Source organism: Dicentrarchus labrax, unplaced genomic scaffold (assembly GCF_905237075.1).
Source record: "Dicentrarchus labrax unplaced genomic scaffold, dlabrax2021, whole genome shotgun sequence".
Classification (NCBI taxonomy): Eukaryota; Metazoa; Chordata; class Actinopteri; family Moronidae; genus Dicentrarchus; species Dicentrarchus labrax.
In genome coordinates, this window is record NW_026136710.1 from 3,255,098 (window position 1) to 3,279,416 (window position 24,319).

General features: G+C 39.6%; 4 protein-coding genes across 17 annotated transcripts; 2 read left to right on the top strand and 2 right to left on the bottom strand.

Moving 5' to 3' along the window:
• Positions 1 to 637: 637 nt before the first annotated feature.
• On the top strand, positions 638 to 4,519 carry tmem150c (transmembrane protein 150C). The gene is made up of 8 exons (XM_051413330.1): positions 638 to 835; positions 1,399 to 1,482; positions 1,786 to 1,839; positions 1,918 to 1,953; positions 2,046 to 2,113; positions 2,300 to 2,427; positions 2,511 to 2,688; positions 3,978 to 4,519. Exons 2-8 carry the CDS (start codon positions 1,409 to 1,411, stop codon positions 4,130 to 4,132), a joined length of 693 nt encoding a protein of 230 aa, XP_051269290.1. The 5' UTR covers positions 638 to 835; positions 1,399 to 1,408; the 3' UTR covers positions 4,133 to 4,519.
• Positions 4,520 to 5,286: 767 nt separating this feature from the next.
• Positions 5,287 to 11,264, bottom strand: enoph1 (enolase-phosphatase 1). The gene is made up of 6 exons (XM_051413328.1): positions 10,812 to 11,264; positions 9,772 to 9,873; positions 8,590 to 8,792; positions 7,325 to 7,457; positions 6,982 to 7,105; positions 5,287 to 6,214 (listed from the first exon to the last, which is right to left on the bottom strand). The coding sequence occupies exons 1-6, from the start codon at positions 10,893 to 10,895 to the stop codon at positions 6,075 to 6,077; spliced, it is 786 nt and encodes a 261-aa protein (XP_051269288.1). The 5' UTR covers positions 10,896 to 11,264; the 3' UTR covers positions 5,287 to 6,074.
• hnrnpd (heterogeneous nuclear ribonucleoprotein D) lies at positions 11,265 to 21,316 on the top strand. 13 transcript variants are annotated; one of them, XR_007886301.1, is made up of 9 exons: positions 11,266 to 11,748; positions 16,998 to 17,166; positions 17,566 to 17,727; positions 17,822 to 17,953; positions 18,076 to 18,181; positions 19,161 to 19,316; positions 19,433 to 19,522; positions 19,870 to 19,971; positions 20,795 to 21,316. XR_007886301.1 is itself a non-coding variant. In XM_051413318.1 (8 exons), exons 1-7 carry the CDS (start codon positions 11,582 to 11,584, stop codon positions 19,498 to 19,500), a joined length of 960 nt encoding a protein of 319 aa, XP_051269278.1. In that variant the 5' UTR covers positions 11,266 to 11,581; the 3' UTR covers positions 19,501 to 19,522; positions 19,870 to 21,316. The 13 variants fall into 13 exon arrangements, 11 of the variants coding, with proteins under 11 accessions (XP_051269281.1, XP_051269278.1, XP_051269280.1 ...); XR_007886300.1 differs by having other exon boundaries at positions 11,267 to 11,748; positions 19,433 to 19,526; XM_051413318.1 differs by having other exon boundaries at positions 19,870 to 21,316.
• si:ch73-234b20.5 (uncharacterized protein LOC449923 homolog) lies at positions 21,064 to 23,793 on the bottom strand. 2 transcript variants are annotated; one of them, XM_051413331.1, is made up of 3 exons: positions 23,632 to 23,793; positions 22,815 to 22,985; positions 21,064 to 21,760 (listed from the first exon to the last, which is right to left on the bottom strand). In XM_051413331.1, the coding sequence occupies exons 1-3, from the start codon at positions 23,632 to 23,634 to the stop codon at positions 21,623 to 21,625; spliced, it is 312 nt and encodes a 103-aa protein (XP_051269291.1). In that variant the 5' UTR covers positions 23,635 to 23,793; the 3' UTR covers positions 21,064 to 21,622. The 2 variants fall into 2 exon arrangements, with proteins under 2 accessions (XP_051269291.1, XP_051269292.1); XM_051413332.1 differs by lacking the exon at positions 23,632 to 23,793 and adding an exon at positions 23,288 to 23,498.
• Between the last annotated feature and the right edge of the window lie 526 nt (positions 23,794 to 24,319).

The following is a 24,319-nucleotide window of genomic DNA, read 5'->3' on the forward strand; positions in this document are numbered from 1 at the left end:
TAAGACATAGGACACTTTAAAAACAAGATAATAAACGAAAGATGATAAATATAAGTATTAATATATATATAGATATTTATATAAAGCTTGAGCACCTAACTTTTAACCCACTTAAAGCCTCATTAATCAGAATCACAATTATACTAAATATAATGATTCCAATCCTTCAGAAATCTTATTTTGGTTTGTATTATTGTCTGACTCTTAATTCTAATTTAGACATTTCATAGGAAATTCAGAAAAATATTACACACAGGGGCCCCCAAGACCTTCTTGATTTTGAAGGTAAATAGTCTAATACATAGACAGTGACATATTTTATAGATATTTCACATTATATTCAAAACTGTATAGCATTTTAGTCCAATTCTGTGAAGAAAATTAAATTAAATTGTTAACTTAGATAGAAAAATATATAAATACACTAAAAAAAGTTCCTAAAACCATCAGAAAACCCACCTCTGATGTAATATTATACAGTAAAATAATCCGCTCGTTTTGCACAAACCTCCTGCAGTCACTTTGTTCACTATTTGGGTTCATTGTACAGTTAATATTAATAAAATATATCACAGTCAGTTTATTCAATAACCGAAACTGAAACTTCCCAGCGCTCTTATTTTGAAGGACAGACGCACCGACCGGAAGTCGTCCCCTCTCACGCCTACCTGCCGTATTGAAGCTGCGACGACGACGTTGCACCTTTATATCGGTGTTAATAAAGAGCTGTTAACGTTTATCACCGACATATGAAGTATAAGAGAAGTTAATAACATTATTTATCCACAGTGTTCCTGTAACGGAGCCACGGAGACATCATCCACAGGACGGACAGGTGAGGTCGACAGGTGCTTCTATCTTATTGACCAACCAGAATATCCTGTTTCTTATCTTTTTAATTGTTTATTTAACAGGGTGGGGGTCTGCTGTTGTTGTCTGACTGTTGCCACTTCCTGTATTAACAAGCTGCTTTATGATGCAGTGTGTTAAATAATATATAAGTACTGTATAATACAGGTGAACTCATGCATCTCTCTTACTAAGTGACATCTCCAAAGAGGCGTTTACAGACTTTCTTTGAGGGGTGGCATCATGTATGTGTCTCAGCTTTCCCAATGTATGTAGTTTAAACAGTTTATGGACCCTCAGTGTGCAGAAACTACATAAAGTGGGGTTATGTCTGCAAAGGTGAGCCCATTTTCCTCAGATATCTTAAGATCAGAGGTCAAGGGATCCCTTTGAGAATAGCTACAACATGTTAGATTCATATAATATCTTCACTGTGCTTCATCCTCTGATAGGACGAGTGGACGTAGGGGAAGAAGGGCGGATAATGAGGTGGCCAACAATGTTCATATCTTTCCAAACTAACACATATTTTCTGTTCTGTGGTGTCAGAGGAGACAGGATGTTGAACTGCAGCCCGTGGGCTCTTCTTCCGCTCACACACTCTGTGCTCACCGCTGCTGGACTGTGGCTCGTGTAAGTTCTGTTAGTTATAGGAATAACTTACAGCAAACTAATCTTAAAGAGAACAAAAAGACTGCAAAGAGGCAAAGTGACTACAAAAAGAGACACAACGACTGCAAGGAAACACAAATTACTACAAAAGATGCACAATTTATGTGTTGTTTATTTATATAAATATATATAAAAATGTGTAATGGACCATTATATAAACAACTGTATGAAAGATGATAAAAGAAACATCATAATAAAGTATTAAAAACCTTTATTAATCTTTAATATTCTGTTCCCTGTCTATGTTTTGATGCATTTTAATAGATACTTCATTGCTGTGAGTGATGAGCGTATTGCACCACTGGGTTCAAAATACAGGTAAGAATTAAACAACATTACATACAGCAGATAAAGACATATATTGATATTTTTGGATTAAGCTTTTTGTGCTTTTAGGAGGAGAAATGGATCCTTTTATCCTCCATACATCAGGTACACACTCATGTTTCATATTTAAAAATAAAAGTTTATATTCTGTATTATAGAGCAGTAAACACAAATGTTGTTTTTCCCACCACTTTCAGTATTGCCGGCAACTTTCCACCAGCCAGCTGCTTCTTCAGCGAGGTCATGAACTTGTCTGCGTTTCTGGGTGAGAGCAGCGATCCACCATCGTGTTCATCATGTTATAATACTCTGATATTTAAAGGATAAGACTGATGATTAATTGTCAACAAACCCAGGAAAAGACCAAAACTAACTTTAACGCACGAGCATCTATTGAATTAAGCCGACTGTTAATTCGCGTTCATTTTCCGTTGGTTCTTCTGTGTTTCAGCGTTCATTATCGCCGTCCTCAGATACCTTCAGCTCAAACCAATAATAAACAGAGCCTGGCTGAACGTCGGGAGTCTGGTGGTTTTCTCTATCGCCTGCTTTGGAATGACGCTCGTAGGAAACTTCCAGGTAAACGCTGACTGATACACACATGACTGTTCATATATGGACAGGATCAGAGTGAGTTGACTGACTGGTTTGGGGTTTTTTAGCTATTCACCGATGAGATTATACACAACTTTGGCACCTTCATGACATTTGGACTGGGAACGCTGTTCTGCTGGGTGCAGTCCTATATCACCCTGAAAGTTGACATGAACAACGAGGGGAGGAAGACTGCTATCATTCGTTTCCTGTTGTCTGCATCCATCTCCATCTGCATGATCCTCTGTATCCTTTAACAGTTTAATGAGTTTGATGAGCTTATTTAAAAGTGAATGACTGTGTAGAGACTTCTGGACAAAAAGATTCACTGAGATCCAACAAATGCATTTAATAACTTTTATTGAAGAAAACGTTTACAATTATGTGCATAAACTTAAAGTAATCAAAGTTAGCTCTATGTGAGTGCGTCACCGCCTTTATTAATGTGACCCACATTTCTGTAATCACCACAATCACACAAAAATAAACAAAATATTAAAATATATATAAAAATATATCAGAAAAAACAACTAATAACAAATACCAAGAAATATAAACCTGATATTAAACTACACTAAAATTCATTATGAATTATTCATTCATGGTTCCTACATTCAGTGTTAGATATTGTTTGTGCCCCATAGAGATCAAATACTACACGTTATCTTTATGCCTTTGTGTCTTTCATGCCGCTTGGCAGTCTCTCCCATTAAAACAATAACAAAAGACACCGTTTAATGACAATAACAAACTATTTGATGTTACTCAGGCAGAAATCATGTTCACAGACGAGGTAACATTAAAGTTTTATTCATGAAAATAGGATTTCTTTGGGTTTGAACATTGTTGGAAACATTTGGGATAATCTAAGTACATAACTCAACAAATTAACAATATGTCTAAGTTGTTTTTAGACATTTAAATATGGAAATGTTACATCTTTAAATAATAAAAGGGCTGCAACTAATTATTATTTTCATTGTTGTCTGACAACTTTAAGGAAAGACTCCCTACAGAGATAGAACTTTAGTTTAACCAGACTTCATTGACAAAAACAGTAATTTTACCTTGCATATCATTGTAACATCAATCAAATTGGCCACAAAAAAACAAGTTAAACTCACCAAAACTGTCTCTGTTAGTGTTTCCAACAATCACCAACTCTGGTTTGGTGGAAATAAATCCTTAATTCACCGACGTAGATGATAAAAACAGCAGTTTCAGTTGGAGCAGACCGGCTTTGAAACAAACCACAGAGAGGCTGCGATACAACACAGGCAGAGGGAGTGAGACACCATGTGACTCGTGTCTTTACAAAGAGAACAGTTGTTTATTAATGTTTAAAATTTCATATAGATAACTTAAACGATTCTACAATGAAACTACAGAACTATGTATCCAATAAAATACTACAAAATACGTACCTGATTATCAAAATAACTACAGATTAATTTCACACATTAAAGAAGATGTACTGTTTTAATGTCCTGTAGTCCTTCGTTTGTACGTCTCACCCTTAACTGACCCTGACGCAGACTTCTCCCTGATGGCTGTGGGCCTCCACATGCAAGCAGCTCAGTGCCAGTGGGCGCTCGTCATGTTCTTGCTCGTCTTCCTCGGCACTTTCGCCATCGAGTTTCGTCTCAGCCGCTTTGAGGCCGTGTGCGAAAACAGCTCCGGGGTGCTGTGAGCCTGTCGAGAGACTTTCTCCGGACTTTTACAGTGTTACGCTCTCTGACTCTTTTAAGATCCTCAGGTATAACTTGCATGAGACTTAAAATTAATCCGCAACATAGTTTAAGATGCATTTATTCCATCTGAACAAGCTGTAAGTGTTTGTTTACGCCAACAATCACCACTATATGTATTCATGTTTTAAAACTACACCAAAAATCTGCTTTGTGTGCTGCTACCTTTTTATACGTATGCAAGGATGTTTTCACCTTTTTCAACATTATAGACCTCTACTTTATTTTTGTAACTTTTTTTTTAATGTTTTGGGGGATTGTGTGAATCTACAGTTGTAGATGCTTACTGACGCAATCAGTATCAATACAATAAAATATATACAGGAAAAGTGTGTTTTTGTAGTCTTTATTCAGCAGTATATGTCCAATGAAAGCTATCTAGAGAGAGGTTGGTGGATTATTCAGGGTTACTGGTACATTGGTGAAGATGAAGCCAGTTGTTGCTTGGCATAAAGACTGGAAACAGCTAGCCTTTTTGGGGGGGGGGAAGTTACATTCTACATTTAAATACTGTATTTTTAAGGCTGATTCCAGTATTTTTAGACTCAGTATGTTTATATTTGACTACACTACCATAAGGCTTTTAAAGCATTCAGTGTTTCTCCACCTGAATATGATTCCTGGCGGCGTCGAGGAGGCTTTGAAACACCTTTACGTGGGAGAATAAACCTGTAACTGCTTATTTTCAGAGGAATTAGATGCTCCATTTTTAAAGGAATAGTTAGTTTATTTGCAGAGTTGGATGAGACGATTGTTACCACTCTCATGTCTGTATAAAAGATATGGAGCTGGAAACAGGGGGAAACAGCTAGCCTGGTCGTCCTACCAGCTCTAAAGCTCAGTAGTTAACATGTTATTTTTAACTGTACAACATCAATCTTCCCAGCTAACTCTTGGCAAGAAAGTGAATAAGCATATTCCCCAAAATGTACGGGTCAATACAACGAGGGATAATTGAAAAACGTATTGTTGGATTAATCAGAATTTACCCTTTAACCGATTAAGATTTACAGTCTTCAGTGTTTTAATGTTTTTTCTCATCGAGTATTTTGAGACACAGTTGGACATAGACATTGGGACTGAGAGCACACAGACCTCCATGTGAGACAAGGCATTTATTGGAAGCAAGTTTTTAGATTTCCTGAAGAATACCAATTACGTTTCACACACAAATCATCAATTTGGCATTTTTAGGTGACTTTCCAACACCAACGTTACAGATGACAAACGAGGATGGCACATTTAAATAGACACCGTTCACCTGCGAGTGGGGGGGGGACTTATTAAGACTTTCGAACAAAGTTTGAAATGAGAACTTTCTGTCAGCAGCACCACTGAGTGTATCTATACTGTAGTTCTACTTTCTAAAACATTACAATGTTAAACAGCTCAATCACTGGATAAACTTCATACAACACGCGTGTATGTGTGTGTGGGGGGGGGGCACATGGATGTAAAATGTTTACAAAACGGTGACAAATACGGCACACACAGTCGGAAAGTTTTGATTAACATCGGAGAGGTTTCAGAACTGGCAACCGAAAGACGGTTCATCTAAAAGGTAAAAAGGTAAAGTAACGTCACAGGTCACGTGCAGTTTCTTCTTTAAGTTCTCTTCCCAGTCAATCAAATGGTCCAATCAGAGTGTTGTTCCATTTATTTTATCCGTCTCCACACACATGAAAAGGCATCCGGAAAGATCTGGATAGATGAACCGGGACTTGTTGGCTAACCGTAGTCCCGGCAGCATCTCCTACACTTCTTCAACAAAAACATCAGGGTTGCAAAAAAAAGGGAGGAAGGAGGGTGGGGGAGGGTGGGGGGGGTGGGTCAAAGAGGAGAAGGAACAGGTCGTTATGAAATGAAGTCAGAGAAGTTCTTGTGTTAAACACGTCCCGTCAGTTCAAGTTGGCTAAAGGTTGTAATGAGGTTATAGTGGGCCCTCTCGTCATCCGTCAGCTCCATGTTCCCGGGCCGGACCACCACCACCACGTTGAACCCGGCTTCTTCGGCTGCTTTGGCCTCTGCAAAGACAAACCAAAGAGTTGGGACTGAGCAGAAATCTCTCTTTATAATGACGTCAAATACAAGACATTCCTATTTCCGTTATTAACAACAATTTACACAGACTTTAGCAGGTAAAACTGATTTTAAAAAAATGAAAAAAACCTGTTCCCTGCCATAAATAACATGTAAATCCCAGTAAAAAAGGAAGAAAGTCATAAGATTAAACATTTGAACTAATAGTTTTCATTATGCCAGCTGTACTTCCAGCGCCCGTGGAGGGACGAGACATACAACACCAGAACTGAGTTAGAATTTTAGCATTTTAGCACTTCCAGTTCCCCCATCTGGTAGTCAACAGGTTTGTGGTTAGATGCCTGAAATAAACAGTAAATACCCCTGAAAAATGCATGTGGACAATTTAACATGACTCTTTTTTATGATAATGTTATAAGAGAAAGGCATTCGTTAGATCTTAAGGATACAGACAAAGTGTTTTGGTGAGAAACACTGAATATAGTGTCAACAGAAACTGTGTTTACATGAAAACTCCTCAGGGAACCTTTAACAAGACTTTATCTTTTAACCATGTTTATTGTTGTTTTTACCGTGTTTTATTTAGAAAACTGACTGATTCTCTATGCTGTTCCTGTAAGTGACTTCTTGCCTGGTTTGATCTGCTCGACGCAGCTTGAAAAACCTGATTTCAGCCACGCACACGATTATTACTGGGAACAAATCTGAGCAGCAACGTATTTCACATCCACGACGCTGCCAGCATACTCACCTCGAGTGACGTCTGTCAAGAATGCTATCTCCTCGGGCTGACAGCCAATCCTCTCAGCAATTCTCTCATAGCTCTTGACTTCTACTTTAGCTCCTATACTGGTGTCAAAGTGACCATCAAATAACTGAAATGATAAAAAAAATATATATATATTAATTAGCCAAAATATCAATAACATCAACAGCAACTGCAAAAACAAACAATACAACCAATAAAAAAGGTATTTTCAAAGACAAACAACCTTCTTTGATAAGACAGAAACAAACTAATGTCTGTTTGAATGGAAATATATGAATCTGTAGATGAGTATTAAATACACGATGAGAGAAGTGTTTGTACTTACATCTAAAACATCTCCTTCGACGGAGTATCCAAACAGAAGTTTCTGTGCCTCCACGCTTCCAGAGGAGTAAATATACACTTTTAATCCTTGTTCTTTCCATCTTTTGATGGATGGGATTACATCCTGGTAGATCCTGTTAGGAACAAGACCACAATCAGAAGATAAATTAATAACTTATTTACTTTTTTTTAAGCTTTTTGATCCGGTTTTTGGGTCAAAGAAGTGAATTTGTCAGGGATTTTAGCATGGTTTAGAATTGTTTTATTAGTTCCAGGAGCATTTTCAGAATGGATTATAGTGGTATTGTGATAAATTAACTAATATAAACATATTGATTAACTAATCTAATGTTGATATATCAGTCCATGACCCTTTCTGTATTCTATATCTGCAAACCTCAGTGACTTTAATCTTGTTTGTCACACCACAAACACATAAAATAGCTTTACATGAACAAATAAACATTATTCGGTTTACAGTATTGTCAAACTCATTATCGGGTCTCTAAAATATGAGAAAATTAAACATTTTAAAAAAGAAAAAAAAGTAAACAAACAAAATAAAGCCGATTACAATGTCCTACATCCAAAGCTGACATTTTCAAATTGAATGTTCTGTCCGGCTAAAACTCCCAAAATGTCCAGTTTACTGTCACACAGGCTGGAACAAATTAACATTTAACTTGTTTACTAAAAAAAAAAAAACAAATAAAAGACTAAAACTATTAATTGATTATCAAAATAGTTCATTTTCCCTTGATTGACTGACTATTAATTAACTGTTTCAGCTCTAATTGGTTATATGTATATATATTGACAATTTAATAAACATCACCACAGGCCAGCTTGAATAGCGAGTAATACTGTTTGCTGTATTTGTTTTCCTGTAAATCCGTTGGGGTAAATCCTGGGAGTGGCGGACTCCACCACCACCAATAAAAACTACAATATAGAGACCATAAACTAAGTTAGCATTAAAATATCTCCTCTCCTGGACTTTGGATTAGAAAACCTCTTAAAAAGTTGAGAGTTGTCCTTATGTGACACAAACACACTTTTCAATTCAAACCATGTGAATCTTTACTGTCCAGTAATGATGGAAACGGACGCTCAGAAACAGTCCTGGTTGATTAACTGTTACAGTACATACAATATTTATGTTGAGTATATTTCTGGAAACCTTGCCAAGTCATTACTTAGGCTCGAACAGAGCATCAGCACAAAATGTATGAATATTGAAGTGAGGAAACTGATCAGTGTACTTACTCGCCTTTGATTCTCCCAGAAGAATAAGCCGCCCTCCACATGTGACCCTGGAGCTGTTTGAGTGCTGTCGACTTCCTGTCTGCTGCCATCTGCCACAGCACATTATCCACTACTTCCCTAATGGCCTTCTCCTCGTCTGTGTGGACCGTCTGGTCCACGGTGTGGACGGGGCCCGAACGATTCTGTTTCATGTCCTCTTCAATCTGTCATGACAGTCGGGGCTTTTTATTACGGGAGCATCGAATCAAACTCTTTGCAGGAGCACAACTCGCTTCATGAGTTTTTCATTAGGTTTTCTATTAAATTAATTTAATCAAGAAAGGTTTTTTTTTTTTTATCGTCCACGTTTGCATTTGATATATTCATGAGCACAAAACTTATAAAACTCCTTTTAAGTGCAGCAGTATAATATTATACCTCCTGTTTCAAGTCACATCTTGACATGTTTGTTGTTGTTTTAGTTGAGTGTTTACTTGTTTATACATCCGCACTGTGTGAATACCGTAGGAATTATAATCCTTCTTACACATAGGACCCAATTTTAGGGAAACAAAATGCAACCGGACAAATTAACAAACTAATTTAAATTCATCATGTGTAAAATGTTATTGCAAACAGTTCAACACAGATTGGTTGAAAATGTAGAGCTGAAATGTAAGTGGAAAGAAAATTAATCAGCAACTATTTCGATAATTGATTTATTACTTTTTCTTTTTTTTTTTAAGCAAAAATGCCAAAATTTCGGTTTCTCAAATGTAAATATTTGCTTTTTATTATTATTCTATATGATTATTTCTGTTGGTCAGACAAAACAAGCAACATAAATACGCAAACTTGGAATCTGGGAAATGATGGCATTTTTTAAAAACGTACTTTCTGACATTTTATGGATAAAACAAAATCGATTTAATCAAGAAAATAATGGGTGTGTCATTAGCTAACAGCCCAGATACACTGACATAAACGACGAGGGCCAAAGTCTTCCTCCTCCACTCACTAAGACGTTGACACTAACAGATTATAGCCTAGATATAGATTATAGAACAGAACAGAGCGTAATAAATGCTGATATTTACGTCTTTGTCAGGCTGAATGACAAACTGCAATGACCCTGGAGGGGCAAAAAAAACAAACTTGCATTTAAAATTTGATTAAAATCACTGATGAGTCACATCCATTTACCTGTTTCTTTAAGAGATGGACATCTTGTTTGCACTCGTCTTCTTCCCAGTGAGTGGACAAGTAATCCTCGAGGTGCTCCCTGATGTACGGAAATAAGATATCCTGAAAACAACCACGCAGACTCATTAGGTGTGTTAACAGAGAGGAGGAAAACTAATAAATCAGACACACTACTGGTGTGTATTTATTTACAAAATCCAGATTGAACATATAACCAGTACTTTTTGATTGTTTCATACTTCAGTCATTGTTTGGTGCACAATATACTGACTGTTAGTGTATTTAGGGGTCTGCTTTATACTAATTAATTCCCAAATTAACTGTTATGCTGCGTTCAAGCCGTATGTGATGGATGGTTCAGATGGGAAAGACTTTTAAGGCCAAGTATGAGCACGCGTACAAGGAATTTGACTTTACGTTGCTCTCAATGTACAAACACAGAACAAACACAAACAAACAGGACAACAAGACATTAACAACTATGTACAGTTACACAGATATAAACAAACAATAACATCTGTAGTGCAATGAGTGCAAAGGATGACACTATATACAATATGCACAGCCTGTTTCAACAATGACATAAATAAATAAATAAACAAACAAATAAATAGCTCTGTGATAACAAAGTAGGTTGTGTGAGTTGGAAATATCATGCACTGACAATATAAGAGTGTATTAATCAGACTTTGTGCTTAATTACTGCACATTAAATTAAATAAATAACTGATTTTGGCTGCCAGGAGTTGAGCTGAACGTTATTTTATAGGTTGGCGAAACTTGTAATTACGGTAACTCCGATGTGACTTTGAACGCGGCATTCGGTGTGTTATTATCAGGTTATTACATTTTAAACAAGTTGGTTAACGCAATTAAACACTAAAATGAATAAAAAAGAAACATTACATTGAGGTCTGAGTCTGCTTTAAGCCCATAACAGTCCGTTAGGCCCGTCGTTGAGCTAACATCATTAGCCGACGTGCTATTAACGCATTATAAACACCACGCAGAAAGCAACACTTAAATAAAAAAAAACGTACCTTTACGAACGTAATTGGCGTGGTTGTCCCTTCAATATCCAACAAGAGTGCACTGGTACCAGCAGGAACTGAAACAGAGGCCATTTTTATCTCTTTTAAGGAGTCTTGCAGCCGACGTTAGCTTCAACGAGCAGCAGCAGCAGCAGCGTGTTAAAAGGCAGTGAACGCCGCCCCTCGCTTGCTTCTCCAACCCGGAGCAGGTGAAGCAGAGTAAAGACGAGCTAACTGCCTCTAAATGTGCCCTGTCTGGTTCTGCTGTCGGCCTCTAGCTTGCTGTGACTGCCATCCCCTCGCAGCTAACACTGACTCGCCTCAGAAACAACAGTGAGCACACATGTTCGGGAGGCTGCAGTACCGCCTGGCGCCGGAAGCTCGGCGGGTGGCGCTGCTGAGCGGAGACGCACCAAAAAAATACAAAAAATAAAAAAATAAATAAAAAAAACACACGCGAAGAAGAAAAGCGATGAAAACAAACACGACGCTCACGCATCATCAAAAACTAACCTTTTACCTTCCCGACGCGTCATTTTACCTTAAAGAATAATTTATATTCTACTCAGCGTTTATTTGCATTAATGCAGATTAACCCAGTTTGCTTTTAATAACGCCAGGAGCTAACACATGACAACAGAATATTAGCTAGCCGCTAGCTAGCATCCCGAGCTGTTCGATTCCCGAGCGTTTTAGTTTGCTCTTTAAAAGCCGACCCCCCCCCTCTCTCCTCCTCCTCCTCCTCCTCCTCCTCCCTCCACGAAAACAAACAAACAAACATGTCGGACGACTATGAATTCAGCGACGACACGACCATGATGAGAATGGAGGAGGATGGAGAGGCTAACAGCGACGACCCGATGTCTGCGGCGGGAGACTGTGGCCTGATGGGGGGCGAGGCCGAGGGGTCGAGGATCGACGCCAGCAAAAACGAGGAAGATGAGGGGTACAGTGTTATTACACTCATCTGACTGTTTGAGGATTAGAGGAGGATGAGGAAGATGAGGAAGATGAGGGGTACAGTGTTATTACACTCATCTGACTGTTTGAGGATGAGGAAGATGAGGAAGATGAGGAAGATGAGGGGTACAGTGTTATTACACTCATCTGACTGTTTGAGGATGAGGAGGATGAGGAAGATGAGGAAGATGAGGGGTACAGTGTTATTTACACTCATCTGACTGTTTGAGGATGAGGAGGATGAGGAAGATGAGGGGTACAGTGGCTTATTACACTCATCTGACTGTTTGAGGATGAGGAAGATGAGGAAGATGAGGGGTACAGTGGCGTTTACACTCATGTGACTGTTTGAGGATGAGGAAGATGAGGAAGATGAGGGGTACAGTGGCGTTTACACTCATCTGACTGAGGATGAGGAAGATGAGGAAGATGAGGGGTACAGTGGCGTTTACACTCATCTGACTGTTTGAGGATGAGGAAGATGAGGAAGATGAGGGGTACAGTGGCATTTACACTCATCTGACTGTTTGAGGATGAGGAGGATGAGGAAGATGAGGGGTACAGTGGCGTTTACACTCATCTGACTGTTTGAGGATGAGGAAGATGAGGAAGATGAGGGGTACAGTGTTATTACACTCATCCGACTGTTTGAGGATGAGGAAGATGAGGAAGATGAAGGGTACAGTGGCGTTTACACTCATCTGACTGTTTGAGGATGAGGAAGATGAGGAAGATGAGGGGTACAGTGGCGTTTACACTCATCTGACTGTTTGAGGATGAGGAAGATGAGGAAGATGAGGGGTACAGTGGCATTTACACTCATCTGACTGTTTGAGGATGAGGAGGATGAGGAAGATGAGGGGTACAGTGGCGTTTACACTCATGTGACTGTTTGAGGATGAGGAAGATGAGGAAGATGAGGGGTACAGTGTTATTACACTCATCTGACTGTTTGAGGATGAGGAGGATGAGGAAGATGAGGGGTACAGTGTTATTACACTCATCTGACTGTTTGAGGATGAGGAAGATGAGGAAGATGAGGAAGATGAGGGGTACAGTGTTATTACACTCATCTGACTGTTTGAGGATGAGGAGGATGAGGAAGATGAGGAAGATGAGGGGTACAGTGGCGTTTACACTCATGTGATTGTTTGAGGATGAGGAAGATGAGGAAGATGAGGGGTACAGTGGCGTTTACACTCATCTGACTGTTTGAGGATGAGGAAGATGAGGAAGATGAGGGGTACAGTGGCGTTTACACTCATCTGACTGTTTGAGGATGAGGAAGATGAGGAAGATGAAGGGTACAGTGTTATTACACTCATCCGACTGTTTGAGGATGAGGAGGATGAGGAAGATGAGGGGTACAGTGGCGTTTACACTCATCTGACTGAGGATGAGGAAGATGAGGGGTACAGTGGCGTTTACACTCATCTGACTGAGGATGAGGAAGATGAGGAAGATGAGGGGTACAGTGGCGTTTACACTCATCTGACTGTTTGAGGATGAGGAAGATGAGGAAGATGAGGGGTACAGTGGCATTTACACTCATCTGACTGTTTGAGGATGAGGAGGATGAGGAAGATGAGGGGTACAGTGGCGTTTACACTCATCTGACTGTTTGAGGATGAGGAAGATGAGGAAGATGAGGGGTACAGTGTTATTACACTCATCCGACTGTTTGAGGATGAGGAAGATGAGGAAGATGAAGGGTACAGTGGCGTTTACACTCATCTGACTGTTTGAGGATGAGGAAGATGAGGAAGATGAGGGGTACAGTGGCGTTTACACTCATCTGACTGTTTGAGGATGAGGAAGATGAGGAAGATGAGGGGTACAGTGGCATTTACACTCATCTGACTGTTTGAGGATGAGGAGGATGAGGAAGATGAGGGGTACAGTGGCGTTTACACTCATGTGACTGTTTGAGGATGAGGAAGATGAGGAAGATGAGGGGTACAGTGTTATTACACTCATTTGACTGTTTGAGGATGAGGAGGATGAGGAAGATGAGGGGTACAGTGTTATTACACTCATCTGACTGTTTGAGGATGAGGAAGATGAGGAAGATGAGGAAGATGAGGGGTACAGTGTTATTACACTCATCTGACTGTTTGAGGATGAGGAGGATGAGGAAGATGAGGAAGATGAGGGGTACAGTGGCGTTTACACTCATGTGATTGTTTGAGGATGAGGAAGATGAGGAAGATGAGGGGTACAGTGGCGTTTACACTCATCTGACTGTTTGAGGATGAGGAAGATGAGGAAGATGAGGGGTACAGTGGCGTTTACACTCATCTGACTGTTTGAGGATGAGGAAGATGAGGAAGATGAGGGGTACAGTGTTATTACACTCATCTGACTGTTTGAGGATGAGGAGGATGAGGAAGATGAGGGGTACAGTGGCGTTTACACTCATTGACTGAGGATGAGGAAGAGAGGGGTTTACACTCATCTGACTGTTTGAGGATGAGGAAGATGAGGAAGATGAGGGGTACAGTGTTATTACACTCATCTGACTGTTTGAGGATGAGGAGGATGAGGAAGATGAGGGGTACAGTGGCGTTTACACTCATCTGACTGTTTGAGGATGAGGAAGATGAGGAAGATGAGGGGTACAGTGTTATTACACTCATCTGACTGTTTGAGGATGAGGAAGATGAGGAAGATGAGGGGTACAGTGGCGTTTACACTCATGTGACTGTTTGAGGATGAGGAGGATGAGGAAGATGAGGGGTACAGTGGCGTTTACACTCATCTCACTGTTTGAGGATGAGGAAGATGAGGAAGATGAGGGGTACAGTGGCGTTTACACTCATCTGACTGAGGATGAGGAAGATGAGGAAGATGAGGGGTACAGTGTTATTACACTCATCCGACTGTTTGAGGATGAGGAAGATGAGGAAGATGAAGGGTACAGTGGCGTTTACACTCATTTGACTGTTTGAGGATGAGGAAGATGAGGAAGATGAGGGGTACAGTGGCGTTTACACTCATCTGACTGTTTGAGGATGAGGAAGATGAGGAAGATGAGGGGTACAGTGGCATTTACACTCATCTGACTGTTTGAGGATGAGGAGGATGAGGAGGATGAGGGGTACAGTGGCGTTTACACTCATCTGACTGTTTGAGGATGAGGAAGATGAGGAAGATGAGGGGTACAGTGGCGTTTACACTCATCTGACTGTTTGAGGATGAGGAGGATGAGGAAGATGAGGGGTACAGTGGCGTTTACACTCATCTGACTGTTTGAGGATGAGGAGGATGAGGAAGATGAGGGGTACAGTGTTATTACACTCATCTGACTGTTTGAGGATGAGGAAGATGAGGAAGATGAGGAAGATGAGGGGTACAGTGTTATTACACTCATCTGACTGTTTGAGGATGAGGAGGATGAGGAAGATGAGGAAGATGAGGGGTACAGTGGCGTTTACACTCATGTGATTGTTTGAGGATGAGGAAGATGAGGAAGATGAGGGGTACAGTGGCGTTTACACTCATCTGACTGTTTGAGGATGAGGAAGATGAGGAAGATGAGGGGTACAGTGGCGTTTACACTCATCTGACTGTTTGAGGATGAGGAAGATGAGGAAGATGAGGGGTACAGTGTTATTACACTCATCTGACTGTTTGAGGATGAGGAGGATGAGGAAGATGAGGGGAGTGGCGTTTAATCATCTGACTGAGGATGAGGGGTACAGTGGCGTTTACACTCATCTGACTGTTTGAGGATGAGGAAGATGAGGAAGATGAGGGGTACAGTGTTATTACACTCATCTGACTGTTTGAGGATGAGGAGGATGAGGAAGATGAGGGGTACAGTGGCATTTACACTCATCTGACTGTTTGAGGATGAGGAAGATGAGGAAGATGAGGGGTACAGTGGCGTTTACACTCATTTGACTGTTTGAGGATGAGGAAGATGAGGAAGATGAGGGGTACAGTGGCGTTTACACTCATCTGACTGTTTGAGGATGAGGAGGATGAGGAAGATGAGGGGTACAGTGGCGTTTACACTCATTTGACTGTTTGAGGATGAGGAAGATGAGGAAGATGAGGGGTACAGTGGCATTTACACTCATTTGACTGTTTGAGGATGAGGAAGATGAGGAAGATGAAGGGTACAGTGGCATTTACACTCATCTGACTGTTTGAGGATGAGGAAGATGAGGAAGATGAGGGGTACAGTGGCGTTTACACTCATCTGACTGTTTGAGGATGAGGAGGATGAGGAAGATGAGGGGTACAGTGGCGTTTACACTCATCTGACTGTTTGAGGATGAGGAGGATGAGGAAGATGAGGGGTACAGTGGTTATTATACTCATCTGACTGTTTGAGGATGAGGAAGATGAGGAAGATGAGGGGTACAGTGGCGTTTACACTCATTTGACTGTTTGAGGATGAGGAAGATGAGGAAGATGAGGGGTACAGTGGCATTTACACTCATTTGACTGTTTGAAGATGAGGAAGATGAGGAGGGAGGAAGGTGGGGGTACAGTGGCATTTACACTCATCTGACTGAGGATGTTGAAGATGAGGAAGATGAGGGGTACAGTGGCGTTTACACTCATCTGACTGTTTGAGGATGAGGAAGATGAGGAGATGAAGGGTTTAAATGTTTGGGGGGGGGAGATGAGGGGTACAGTGGCGTTTACACTCATCTGACTGTTTGAGGATGAGGAAGATGAGGTGACTGTTTGAATTAACCTCCACACTTAAAACTTGTTTAATGAAACAGTGTTAAGCCGATATATATGGAAGCACATTTCTGCCAAGGTGACGGAAAAATAAGGATTGTGTGTCTTTATAGTGAGAAAGTTGACTTAACATCTAAAATTATCACTTAATATCTCAAAATAATATCAGAGTTTCTCGATATTGTTGATTGAGTATCTCAAAATAATCACTAAGTACCTAAAATAATCACTTAATATCTAAAAATATTGACATAATATCTCAAATTAATACCAAAGTTTCTCAATATTTTTGAAAATAATCACTTAATATCTAAAAATAACAAGAAACCTTCTCAATATTTTGACTTAGTGTCTCAGAAAAGTTATTTTGAGAAAGTTTCTCATTATAATAACATACAGAATCTTTTTTTTATGCCGTCACATTGGTGGAAATGTGCTTCCATACTATTAAGATACTATACCAGTGTTGTAAACACCTAAATAAGTGCTGCTTTTTTTCTTATTTATGGGCCCTTAAATGTGCTGTTTCTCCAATAGGAAGATGTTTGTAGGAGGGCTCAGCTGGGACACGACCAAGAAGGACCTGAAAGATTACTTTTCCAAGTATGGGGAGGTCGTAGACTGCACATTAAAACTGGACCCCATGACTGGCCGTTCGAGGGGCTTCGGCTTTGTGCTCTTCAAAGAACCAGAAAGTGTTGACAAGGTATAGTTCAGTATTTACACTGTATGCATGAACTGCAAACCAAGGTACTGGGTGCTGACTTAAACTGTTAAATAAAGCTGTCAAATAGGGAATTAATCTTAATCATCAGGTTCAATAGTTAATTGGCAACTATATGAACTTTTCTAGTTAAAAAAAAGCCAAATATCTGCTGTTTCCAGCTGCTTTTATCTGTTTTAATTGATTATAAACTGAATATCATCGAGTTTATTACTGTGAATAAGTCACCTTTCACTCTATGAACTTCAATTGGGGACTTTTTTGCAACTTTTTGACATTTAATGGGAAATAATATTAATTATTTAATTGATACATTGATACAGACGTTGTTAATTGATACTTAGAGATTATTTTTCTGTATGACCCTCTTTTGTCACAAAGGTGGCCTCACAGAAGGAACATAAACTCAACGGAAAGGTCATTGACCCCAAAAAAGCCAAGGCCATGAAGAGCAAGGAGCCCGTAAAGAAGATCTTCGTTGGAGGTCTCTCTCCAGACACTCCTGAAGAGAAAGTCAGAGAGTACTTTGGTGCCTTCGGAGAGGTAGGTTCACTCCCAGATTCAGCGTTTCCTTTTTATAAACACAATTGAACAACAATAAATACGATTTGTATACATTCATTGATAACGTGAACAGGTGGAGTCAATTGAGCTTCCCATGGAGAACAAAACAAACAAAAGAAGAGGCTTCTGCTTCATCACATTCAAAGAGGAGGATCCAGTTAAGAGCATCATGGAGAAAAAATACCACAACATTGGATTAAGCAAGGTACAGGCTCTGTATTCTCTCACATAAAGCTTTATTACGTGGTTGTACACATATTTTAGTGACTTTTATAACCGACACATGATCGCTGTGACAATAAATCACGTTAACCGGTGTCCCTGTAGTGTGAAATAAAAGTGGCGATGTCCAAGGAACAGTACCAGCAGCAGCAGTACTGGGGAGGCAGAGGTGGATACTCGTACTCATCCAGGTCTCGAGGAAGAGGTGGTGGTGAGTGGAAAACGTGAAATAATGCTTCCTGTTCAGCTTTTTGAATTCACATTAAAATTAAATTCTGTAATAAAGTAAATTCTGACAGATGAAACTTTGGAGGGAGAAGACTTAAACTGTTTAATTATGTCTCTAATTGTTCACTTTCTTAGCTTAGAGTTAGCTGAGATCAACATCAATCTCATGTCTGTAGAGTCAGGCAGTGAGCTTAGCGTAAACACTAGAAATGGGGAAATAGCTTAGCACCTCTAAAGCTCACTATTGAACACAAAAACAGAAGAGTAAAAGAGGTTTCATGGGAAGTTGTTTAAAAGACTGGCACATAACTTCCCATAAAACCACAACATGTTGTTTTTTACTCTGAAGATTTTGTACAGATTGATGCTTCATCTGAGGATTGAGAGGTTAAAGTGTAACTGAACCCCTAAATTCTGCTAGCTCCCTCCCTCTCAGCACATTTTTAAAAATGCAGCAGAAGACGTCACAGGAGAATCATCATCATCATCATCTTCATCATCAGCCGGGCCAGAGTGACAGACGGACCACTCAATGCAGCAGAGTCCGCCGGAGCTTTCACGGCCACTAGAAACACATTCACGGCTGTTTTCTAAAAAGTCTCTACCTGTGTCGTGACGTTAGTTAGCGGCTCAAAGAGGCTCAAAGAGGGAGTGTCGGGGTGTCTGCAGAGTCGGGACGTTTGTTTTATAGGAGGGGACGAGGAGGGACGAAAGCTGGCAGCGCACACGTCGCCTGCTTCCACATCGGAAGCCGGATTTCAACCAGTAGAGGGAGGTCGCTGTTCATATTTAGCATCATCTGTAAAAATTCAAATAATAAAATGCACTAAAATGTCAATTAGCAACTAAATACCTATTTGCATAGGCGGTTTGGGGGTTTAGTTACTCTTTAAGGCACAGACCGTGAACCGCAACCTCCAGACAAACATGGAAAGCTTTTAATGTCTTCTGTTTAACTACAGGTCCCAATCAGAATTGGAACCAGGGTTATGGCAACTACTGGAATCAAGGCTATGGAAATTATGGGAATTATGGTTACAATAATCAAGGATATGGAGGCTATGGTGGCTATGATTACCCTGGTTACAACAACTATTATGGATACGGTGACTACAACGGTAAGTTAATCCATCAGTGAAACACCTTGATGAGCTTCACTTTCATGTTAATTATTCCATTTAGTTTCACTTTTGAAAGGATAAAAAAAAAAAAAAAAGTTGTGCCACACTTGCAGATCAATCTGGTGGATATGGCAAGTCGCCACGGCGTGGTGGTCACACCAACAGTTACAAGCCGTATTAATGGGGGAAACCCTCCTCTTCAAGTAGGTATGTAAAACCAAAAATACACTACTTACTGTAAACTTAATTTAGTCATATTTACTTTGCTGTTTGGTTACATTATGTGTAATTTCCTCTTGTAAATTTCTTTTTCTCAGCACCCTCAAGTGCTTTACAGTAGTGGTAACATAGAGGCTACACTCTTGTGGCGATTATTTTAACAGCTGGCCTTCTGCTGCCTCTTTTGCACCTTCTTTTTTTTAAACTGTAAAGTTAACAGGTAAAGTACTGCTACTACAGTAAATGGATGCCAAAGTTAAGGATGTGCAAGGAAACAGAAAAGGAAGTATGTTGTCTCCTAACTCTGACATACCTTGTTTGTACCTGCCAGCGGAGCTTCCTTGCAGGCCATGAGCTGACTCCCAGATACTCTCAGGGCCCGCTCAATGCGGACCGGGTACGAGAAGCATACGCTCTCGAATGCTGCCATTTGGTATGGTCTTACAACATCCTGTATCAGCATTTCTAAACTAAAAACAATATGGGACACGTCCAGCTTTGTCATCTTTCTTTCCATTTTTAATTTGTTTGCAACTGTTTGTAATGTAAAAGTTAAAAATATACACATGTAATTGTCATTTTTTACAGGCCCTTACTCCCCCCCACAAGTAATGATTATAAATATGAAAAAATAACTATTTGCTTTTCAAAGGATACGTACAGCATTCTCTGGACTTCCCAGTTCCTATTGTTAATATATGCATTCCTAATCTTATCTAAAATGCTTGTTTCTTTATTTAGCTCTTGTAGCCAGTAGTCCATGAGCTAAAACCTGGTTCGTAGTTGGACTCTACTGTGTTGGGGGATAAAGTGCTTTACTTTGTGTACATGTACTGCTCTGTTTTGTCTTACTGACAGCGATGGAAAACAACTCCTCCCTTTTGTTAATTTTCCTGTAATGAATTTTCCTCTTATAACCTTTTGTAAAACCAGAAGTGTCACTACATTTGCAGAAATTTGCATGTAATGCTTTCTTTAATGTGTATTTTTTGACCAATCAAAGGTTTCTTCCATTTTAATATTTTGGCTTTGACCGCTTCAATTTATTGCACTTCAGGATTTCTAGCTTATGGACTAACTATTACTTTTTTTTAAACTGTAAACAAAATGTTAAAATAATTGTTCTCAGTTTGTTTTTTTTTTTTTTTTTTACATTGGACATTATAAACACGGGGGATTCCTATTTTTTTTCTTCTTATAATTTAACCATTTTTTTGTTCATCCAGAGCTGATTTGTGTCTGTTTGTTTTTTGTAGGTGTCAGCGGTCGGAGCTGGTTGGAGCATTTGGCCACAGAGAGATGATGGTATCCAGCAAAGATCACTAGCTGATTGTAAGAGAATAAATGAAGAGCACTATGACCTACAGCACATTTCCCCCTCTACATTTAACGAAGTATTTGTTGTATCTTAAAAGAGTTTTGGATTTTTGATGTTTTGCATTTATTTTAGAAGACTGCAACGTTTTCGAGCAGTTCGCGTTCCTCATCCCTTTCTGGTTTTTGTATTTATTGTTCTCATATGCTATTTGTGAATTGCTTCGTTTTATTACATTACTGCAATGTTAGATTGGTTGGAACAGATCACACACATATATATACAGTACTGTGGTAGCAAAGATATCAAATACGTTGTTGCATTTTATCTGCTTAATCATAGTCATCAGTCATATAATACATATGTTATTACAGAATCATAAACATACAGTATATATATATATATATACACACAGGTAATTATACATAAAGAAATGCAATATAATAAAAATAATAAACACTCATTTGGATTTGTGATCCTTTATGAAATATTAATAGAGTCACGTCACATGACTGTTGGAGTGTTCAAGGAAGTATTTCAGCCGTGTTTCTGGCGATTTGAGCTCCGCCGCTCTGAATTTTATATCCACATCATCGCAGATAAACCTGATCAATACAAAACATTTCTCCTTTTGAATTTACACAAAATATTTGAGCTGAAATGATCAGAGGCTCAGATCAGAGCAATCAGATGTCTGCAGGTTGAGCTTCATCCACCAGTTTGATTGCTTTCAGTCCTGAGCTGGTAGTAAAAGGAGTGCCGATAGGATTTATATTACATTGGTGGCAAAGAGGATGATGAGGATAACGATGATCAGCACAATCACGCCGATTATAATCATCATTTTAATGTTTTTCCACCAGTATTTCCTGGCAACCCTTGTGGATGTTCTTTGGAACGAGTCAGCCTGAAAAAAGAAAGATAACGGAAACCTAATAAAACACCAGCGATGGAAGAAGCACCCGCATCCTTTACTTAAAGGGGAACTCCACCGATTTTACATATCAGTGTCTGCTTACAGGTCTTTGGGAGTTCTGACTAACAGTTGTAGGAAATATTTTGTGGCTCCGCAGAGAGCTGCACACAATCTGAGGAATTTGGTGTCGGGTCTGAAGAGAATAGAATTTGAAAAGTGAAAATAATCTGTGTGTGCAGAGGTAGAAAGAGCTTATTAGACCTCTGCAGCTGCTCCTCATCTCTGCTTGAGGCTACATTAGCTGCTATAAGCATAAACACCTGAATTACTGTCAGTTGCATTGTGGGTAATGTAGGCACCAGATTTTGATCCCGTGTGGAATAAAAAGAAAGACGATATGTGAATCAGCTCTGATCCTTTTTTCTCTGATCTATCCGCCATCGCTCTGACAATGTTATTAGACCGCAGTGACACATCGGTGGAGTTCTCCTTTAAGTAAAAGTACCAATACAGTAATGTGAAAGTGTAGTCCTACTCAAGGGAAAGTATAGACGTATTAACAACAACATTTAACTAAAGTATCGAAGTTAAAAACACTTTGAAAAGGGATCGATTAATATACTGGTGTTATTATACATGACATTGTAAATACTGAATCATTAATGTTAAAGCAGCATTTGGGGTTTTAATTTACGGGGTTTTAAGAGGATTAATAGGAGGGCGTTTGGGTGTTTTGGAACATTCGTAATTTAATACTGAGGCCTCTATATGACATAAACAAGACCATCAGAGAGAAGATTTCTATGTTGTTGTTCTTAATGGCTGCCACATGTCAATTAAACACTACTGCTTGCGTCCACAGGGGCCGCCAGAATCAACACTAAATGAAAATCCCTGGTTGCTGCTTTAAATATTGGTTGATTTCACCACTTCGGTCCTCAAACAGTTATTTAAATGAAACCATTATGTAGTATAAAGTAGCAAGTATCTCAAAATGAAGCACAGTACTGGAGCCCTGTTGTTTTTATTCTGATCGAATACTCACCGACGCCTGCAGGTCATCAGTCTTGCCGATCAGGTCGTCTAACCTGTCGCCTCTCTCCAGCACTTTGCTGATGTTGTCTTTCAGGATGACTTTAACCTCGTTGACCTGACCTTGCACTTGGTCGAGTTTGGCCGACGAGCCAGTGGCCGTGTGCTGGGCGTTTGGGTCAGCCTGTGGGAAATGAGGGCAAATCATGTGAACCGGACTCAACAGCAACCTCTGGAGTCTCCACTCTGAACGACCAAAACTTTCACTTCCTGCATCTGATATAACAGGAAAAGATAGCCGAGGCCTGTGTGATTGTTAGAAGGAAACTTCAAGCTACCGCAGTTACAAAGTAAACCTGGTTAACAAACATTGACAGACCTGGAGAGAATCACTTTAGATGATTACAGGAAAAACAAGCAGTGATATCTGAAAAAAGAACTAGGTCTAAAGCGTCAATGACAGTGTTTAAAAAGGACACAACTTACCATAGCAGCACTGTTCCTCAGTCACAACCAACAAAACAACTTCATACAAAGTTTAAAAATCCTCCTCACAAAGTCCTGTTATGCTGTCCTGCCTGTATAATAAACACACACAGAGACCTGTGCTCCTTGTGACTGCATGAGTCATACAGTAAGAGCTGACCAAACGTCTGCTGAAGGTTGCACCTTTCCTGAGTTATTCATTAACTAACCTCAATCAAAGTCCCATTAGCTCAACAGGAGCCAGGCGAAAAAGAAGCACCCCCCCGATCCTGAAACATGCACTGTCTCCATTTCCTGCACAACAGAGTTAACCCGATAAAGTTTTTCTGTGTGGTTGTACGTACCATCAGCGGCGGATTCAAGGGCAGAGCTGAACGGTTGTGTCTGACCAAGAGGGCTCTGTTTTCAACACTGATATTTGCAAGGCAATAAAGGGGTGAAGTCACTCTGTTGCTTCACTTCCATTTCCTCATCCTGTGCTGTGCGGCTTGTTTAGCAGTAAAGGAACCACAGCCTCGCAGTCTGTATGCAAATAGGCTTCATTTATGTCGATTTGAAGCCAAAGTTTTAGCTTCGAGGATTATGTGTATTAAATTACTACATTAGTTATGTGCAAGAACCATATCTCATAAGGAATAAATATGTTACTTCACCTGCCAGCGGTTTGTAATCTAAAGTAATCTGTGTTAATAGAACTGACAGAAAGAGAAGAAGCATTCAGATCTGTTGCTTTAAGTAAACGTAGCACCAGTACTTCTGCAATGTTACTCTAAAGTAAAAATATAAAAGTTTTATTAGCAAAATGTACTTAAAGTATCAAAAGTAAAACTATTCAATGCAGACAAATGTCCCTGATTACTATTAAATATATATGTTTTGGATTACTGTGACTTTAATGTTAAGTAGAATATTACTGTTGTTGTTGGTTGAGGTGGAGCTAATTTAATTCATGTTCAGATATATTCAAATATATATGCTGTTTGGTAGTTTAATCTATTAAAGTGGAACATATTTTATAAACTTGTATTATGT

Coding starts and splice junctions, on each gene's coding strand:
- tmem150c (XM_051413330.1), top strand. CDS start 1,409: ATGTTGAACTGCAGCCCGTGGGCTCTTCTTCCGCTCACACACTCTGTG. Junction 1,840..1,917: donor CCACTGGGTTCAAAATACAG/GTAAGAATTAAA, acceptor TTGTGCTTTTAG/GAGGAGAAATGGATCCTTTT. Junction 2,689..3,977: donor CTCCATCTGCATGATCCTCT/GTATCCTTTAAC, acceptor ACCCTGACGCAG/ACTTCTCCCTGATGGCTGTG.
- enoph1 (XM_051413328.1), bottom strand. CDS start 10,895: ATGGCCTCTGTTTCAGTTCCTGCTGGTACCAGTGCACTCTTGTTGGAT. Junction 9,874..10,811: donor CGCCAATTACGTTCGTAAAG/GTACGTTTTTTT, acceptor GGTTGTTTTCAG/GATATCTTATTTCCGTACAT. Junction 7,106..7,324: donor TCGAAGGAGATGTTTTAGAT/GTAAGTACAAAC, acceptor TTATCATTTCAG/TTATTTGATGGTCACTTTGA.
- hnrnpd (XM_051413318.1), top strand. CDS start 11,582: ATGTCGGACGACTATGAATTCAGCGACGACACGACCATGATGAGAATG. Junction 11,749..16,997: donor AAAAACGAGGAAGATGAGGG/GTACAGTGTTAT, acceptor TTTCTCCAATAG/GAAGATGTTTGTAGGAGGGC. Junction 17,954..18,075: donor ACAACATTGGATTAAGCAAG/GTACAGGCTCTG, acceptor GTGTCCCTGTAG/TGTGAAATAAAAGTGGCGAT.
- si:ch73-234b20.5 (XM_051413331.1), bottom strand. Junction 21,761..22,814: donor CTGATGACCTGCAGGCGTCG/GTGAGTATTCGA, acceptor TTCTTTTTTCAG/GCTGACTCGTTCCAAAGAAC.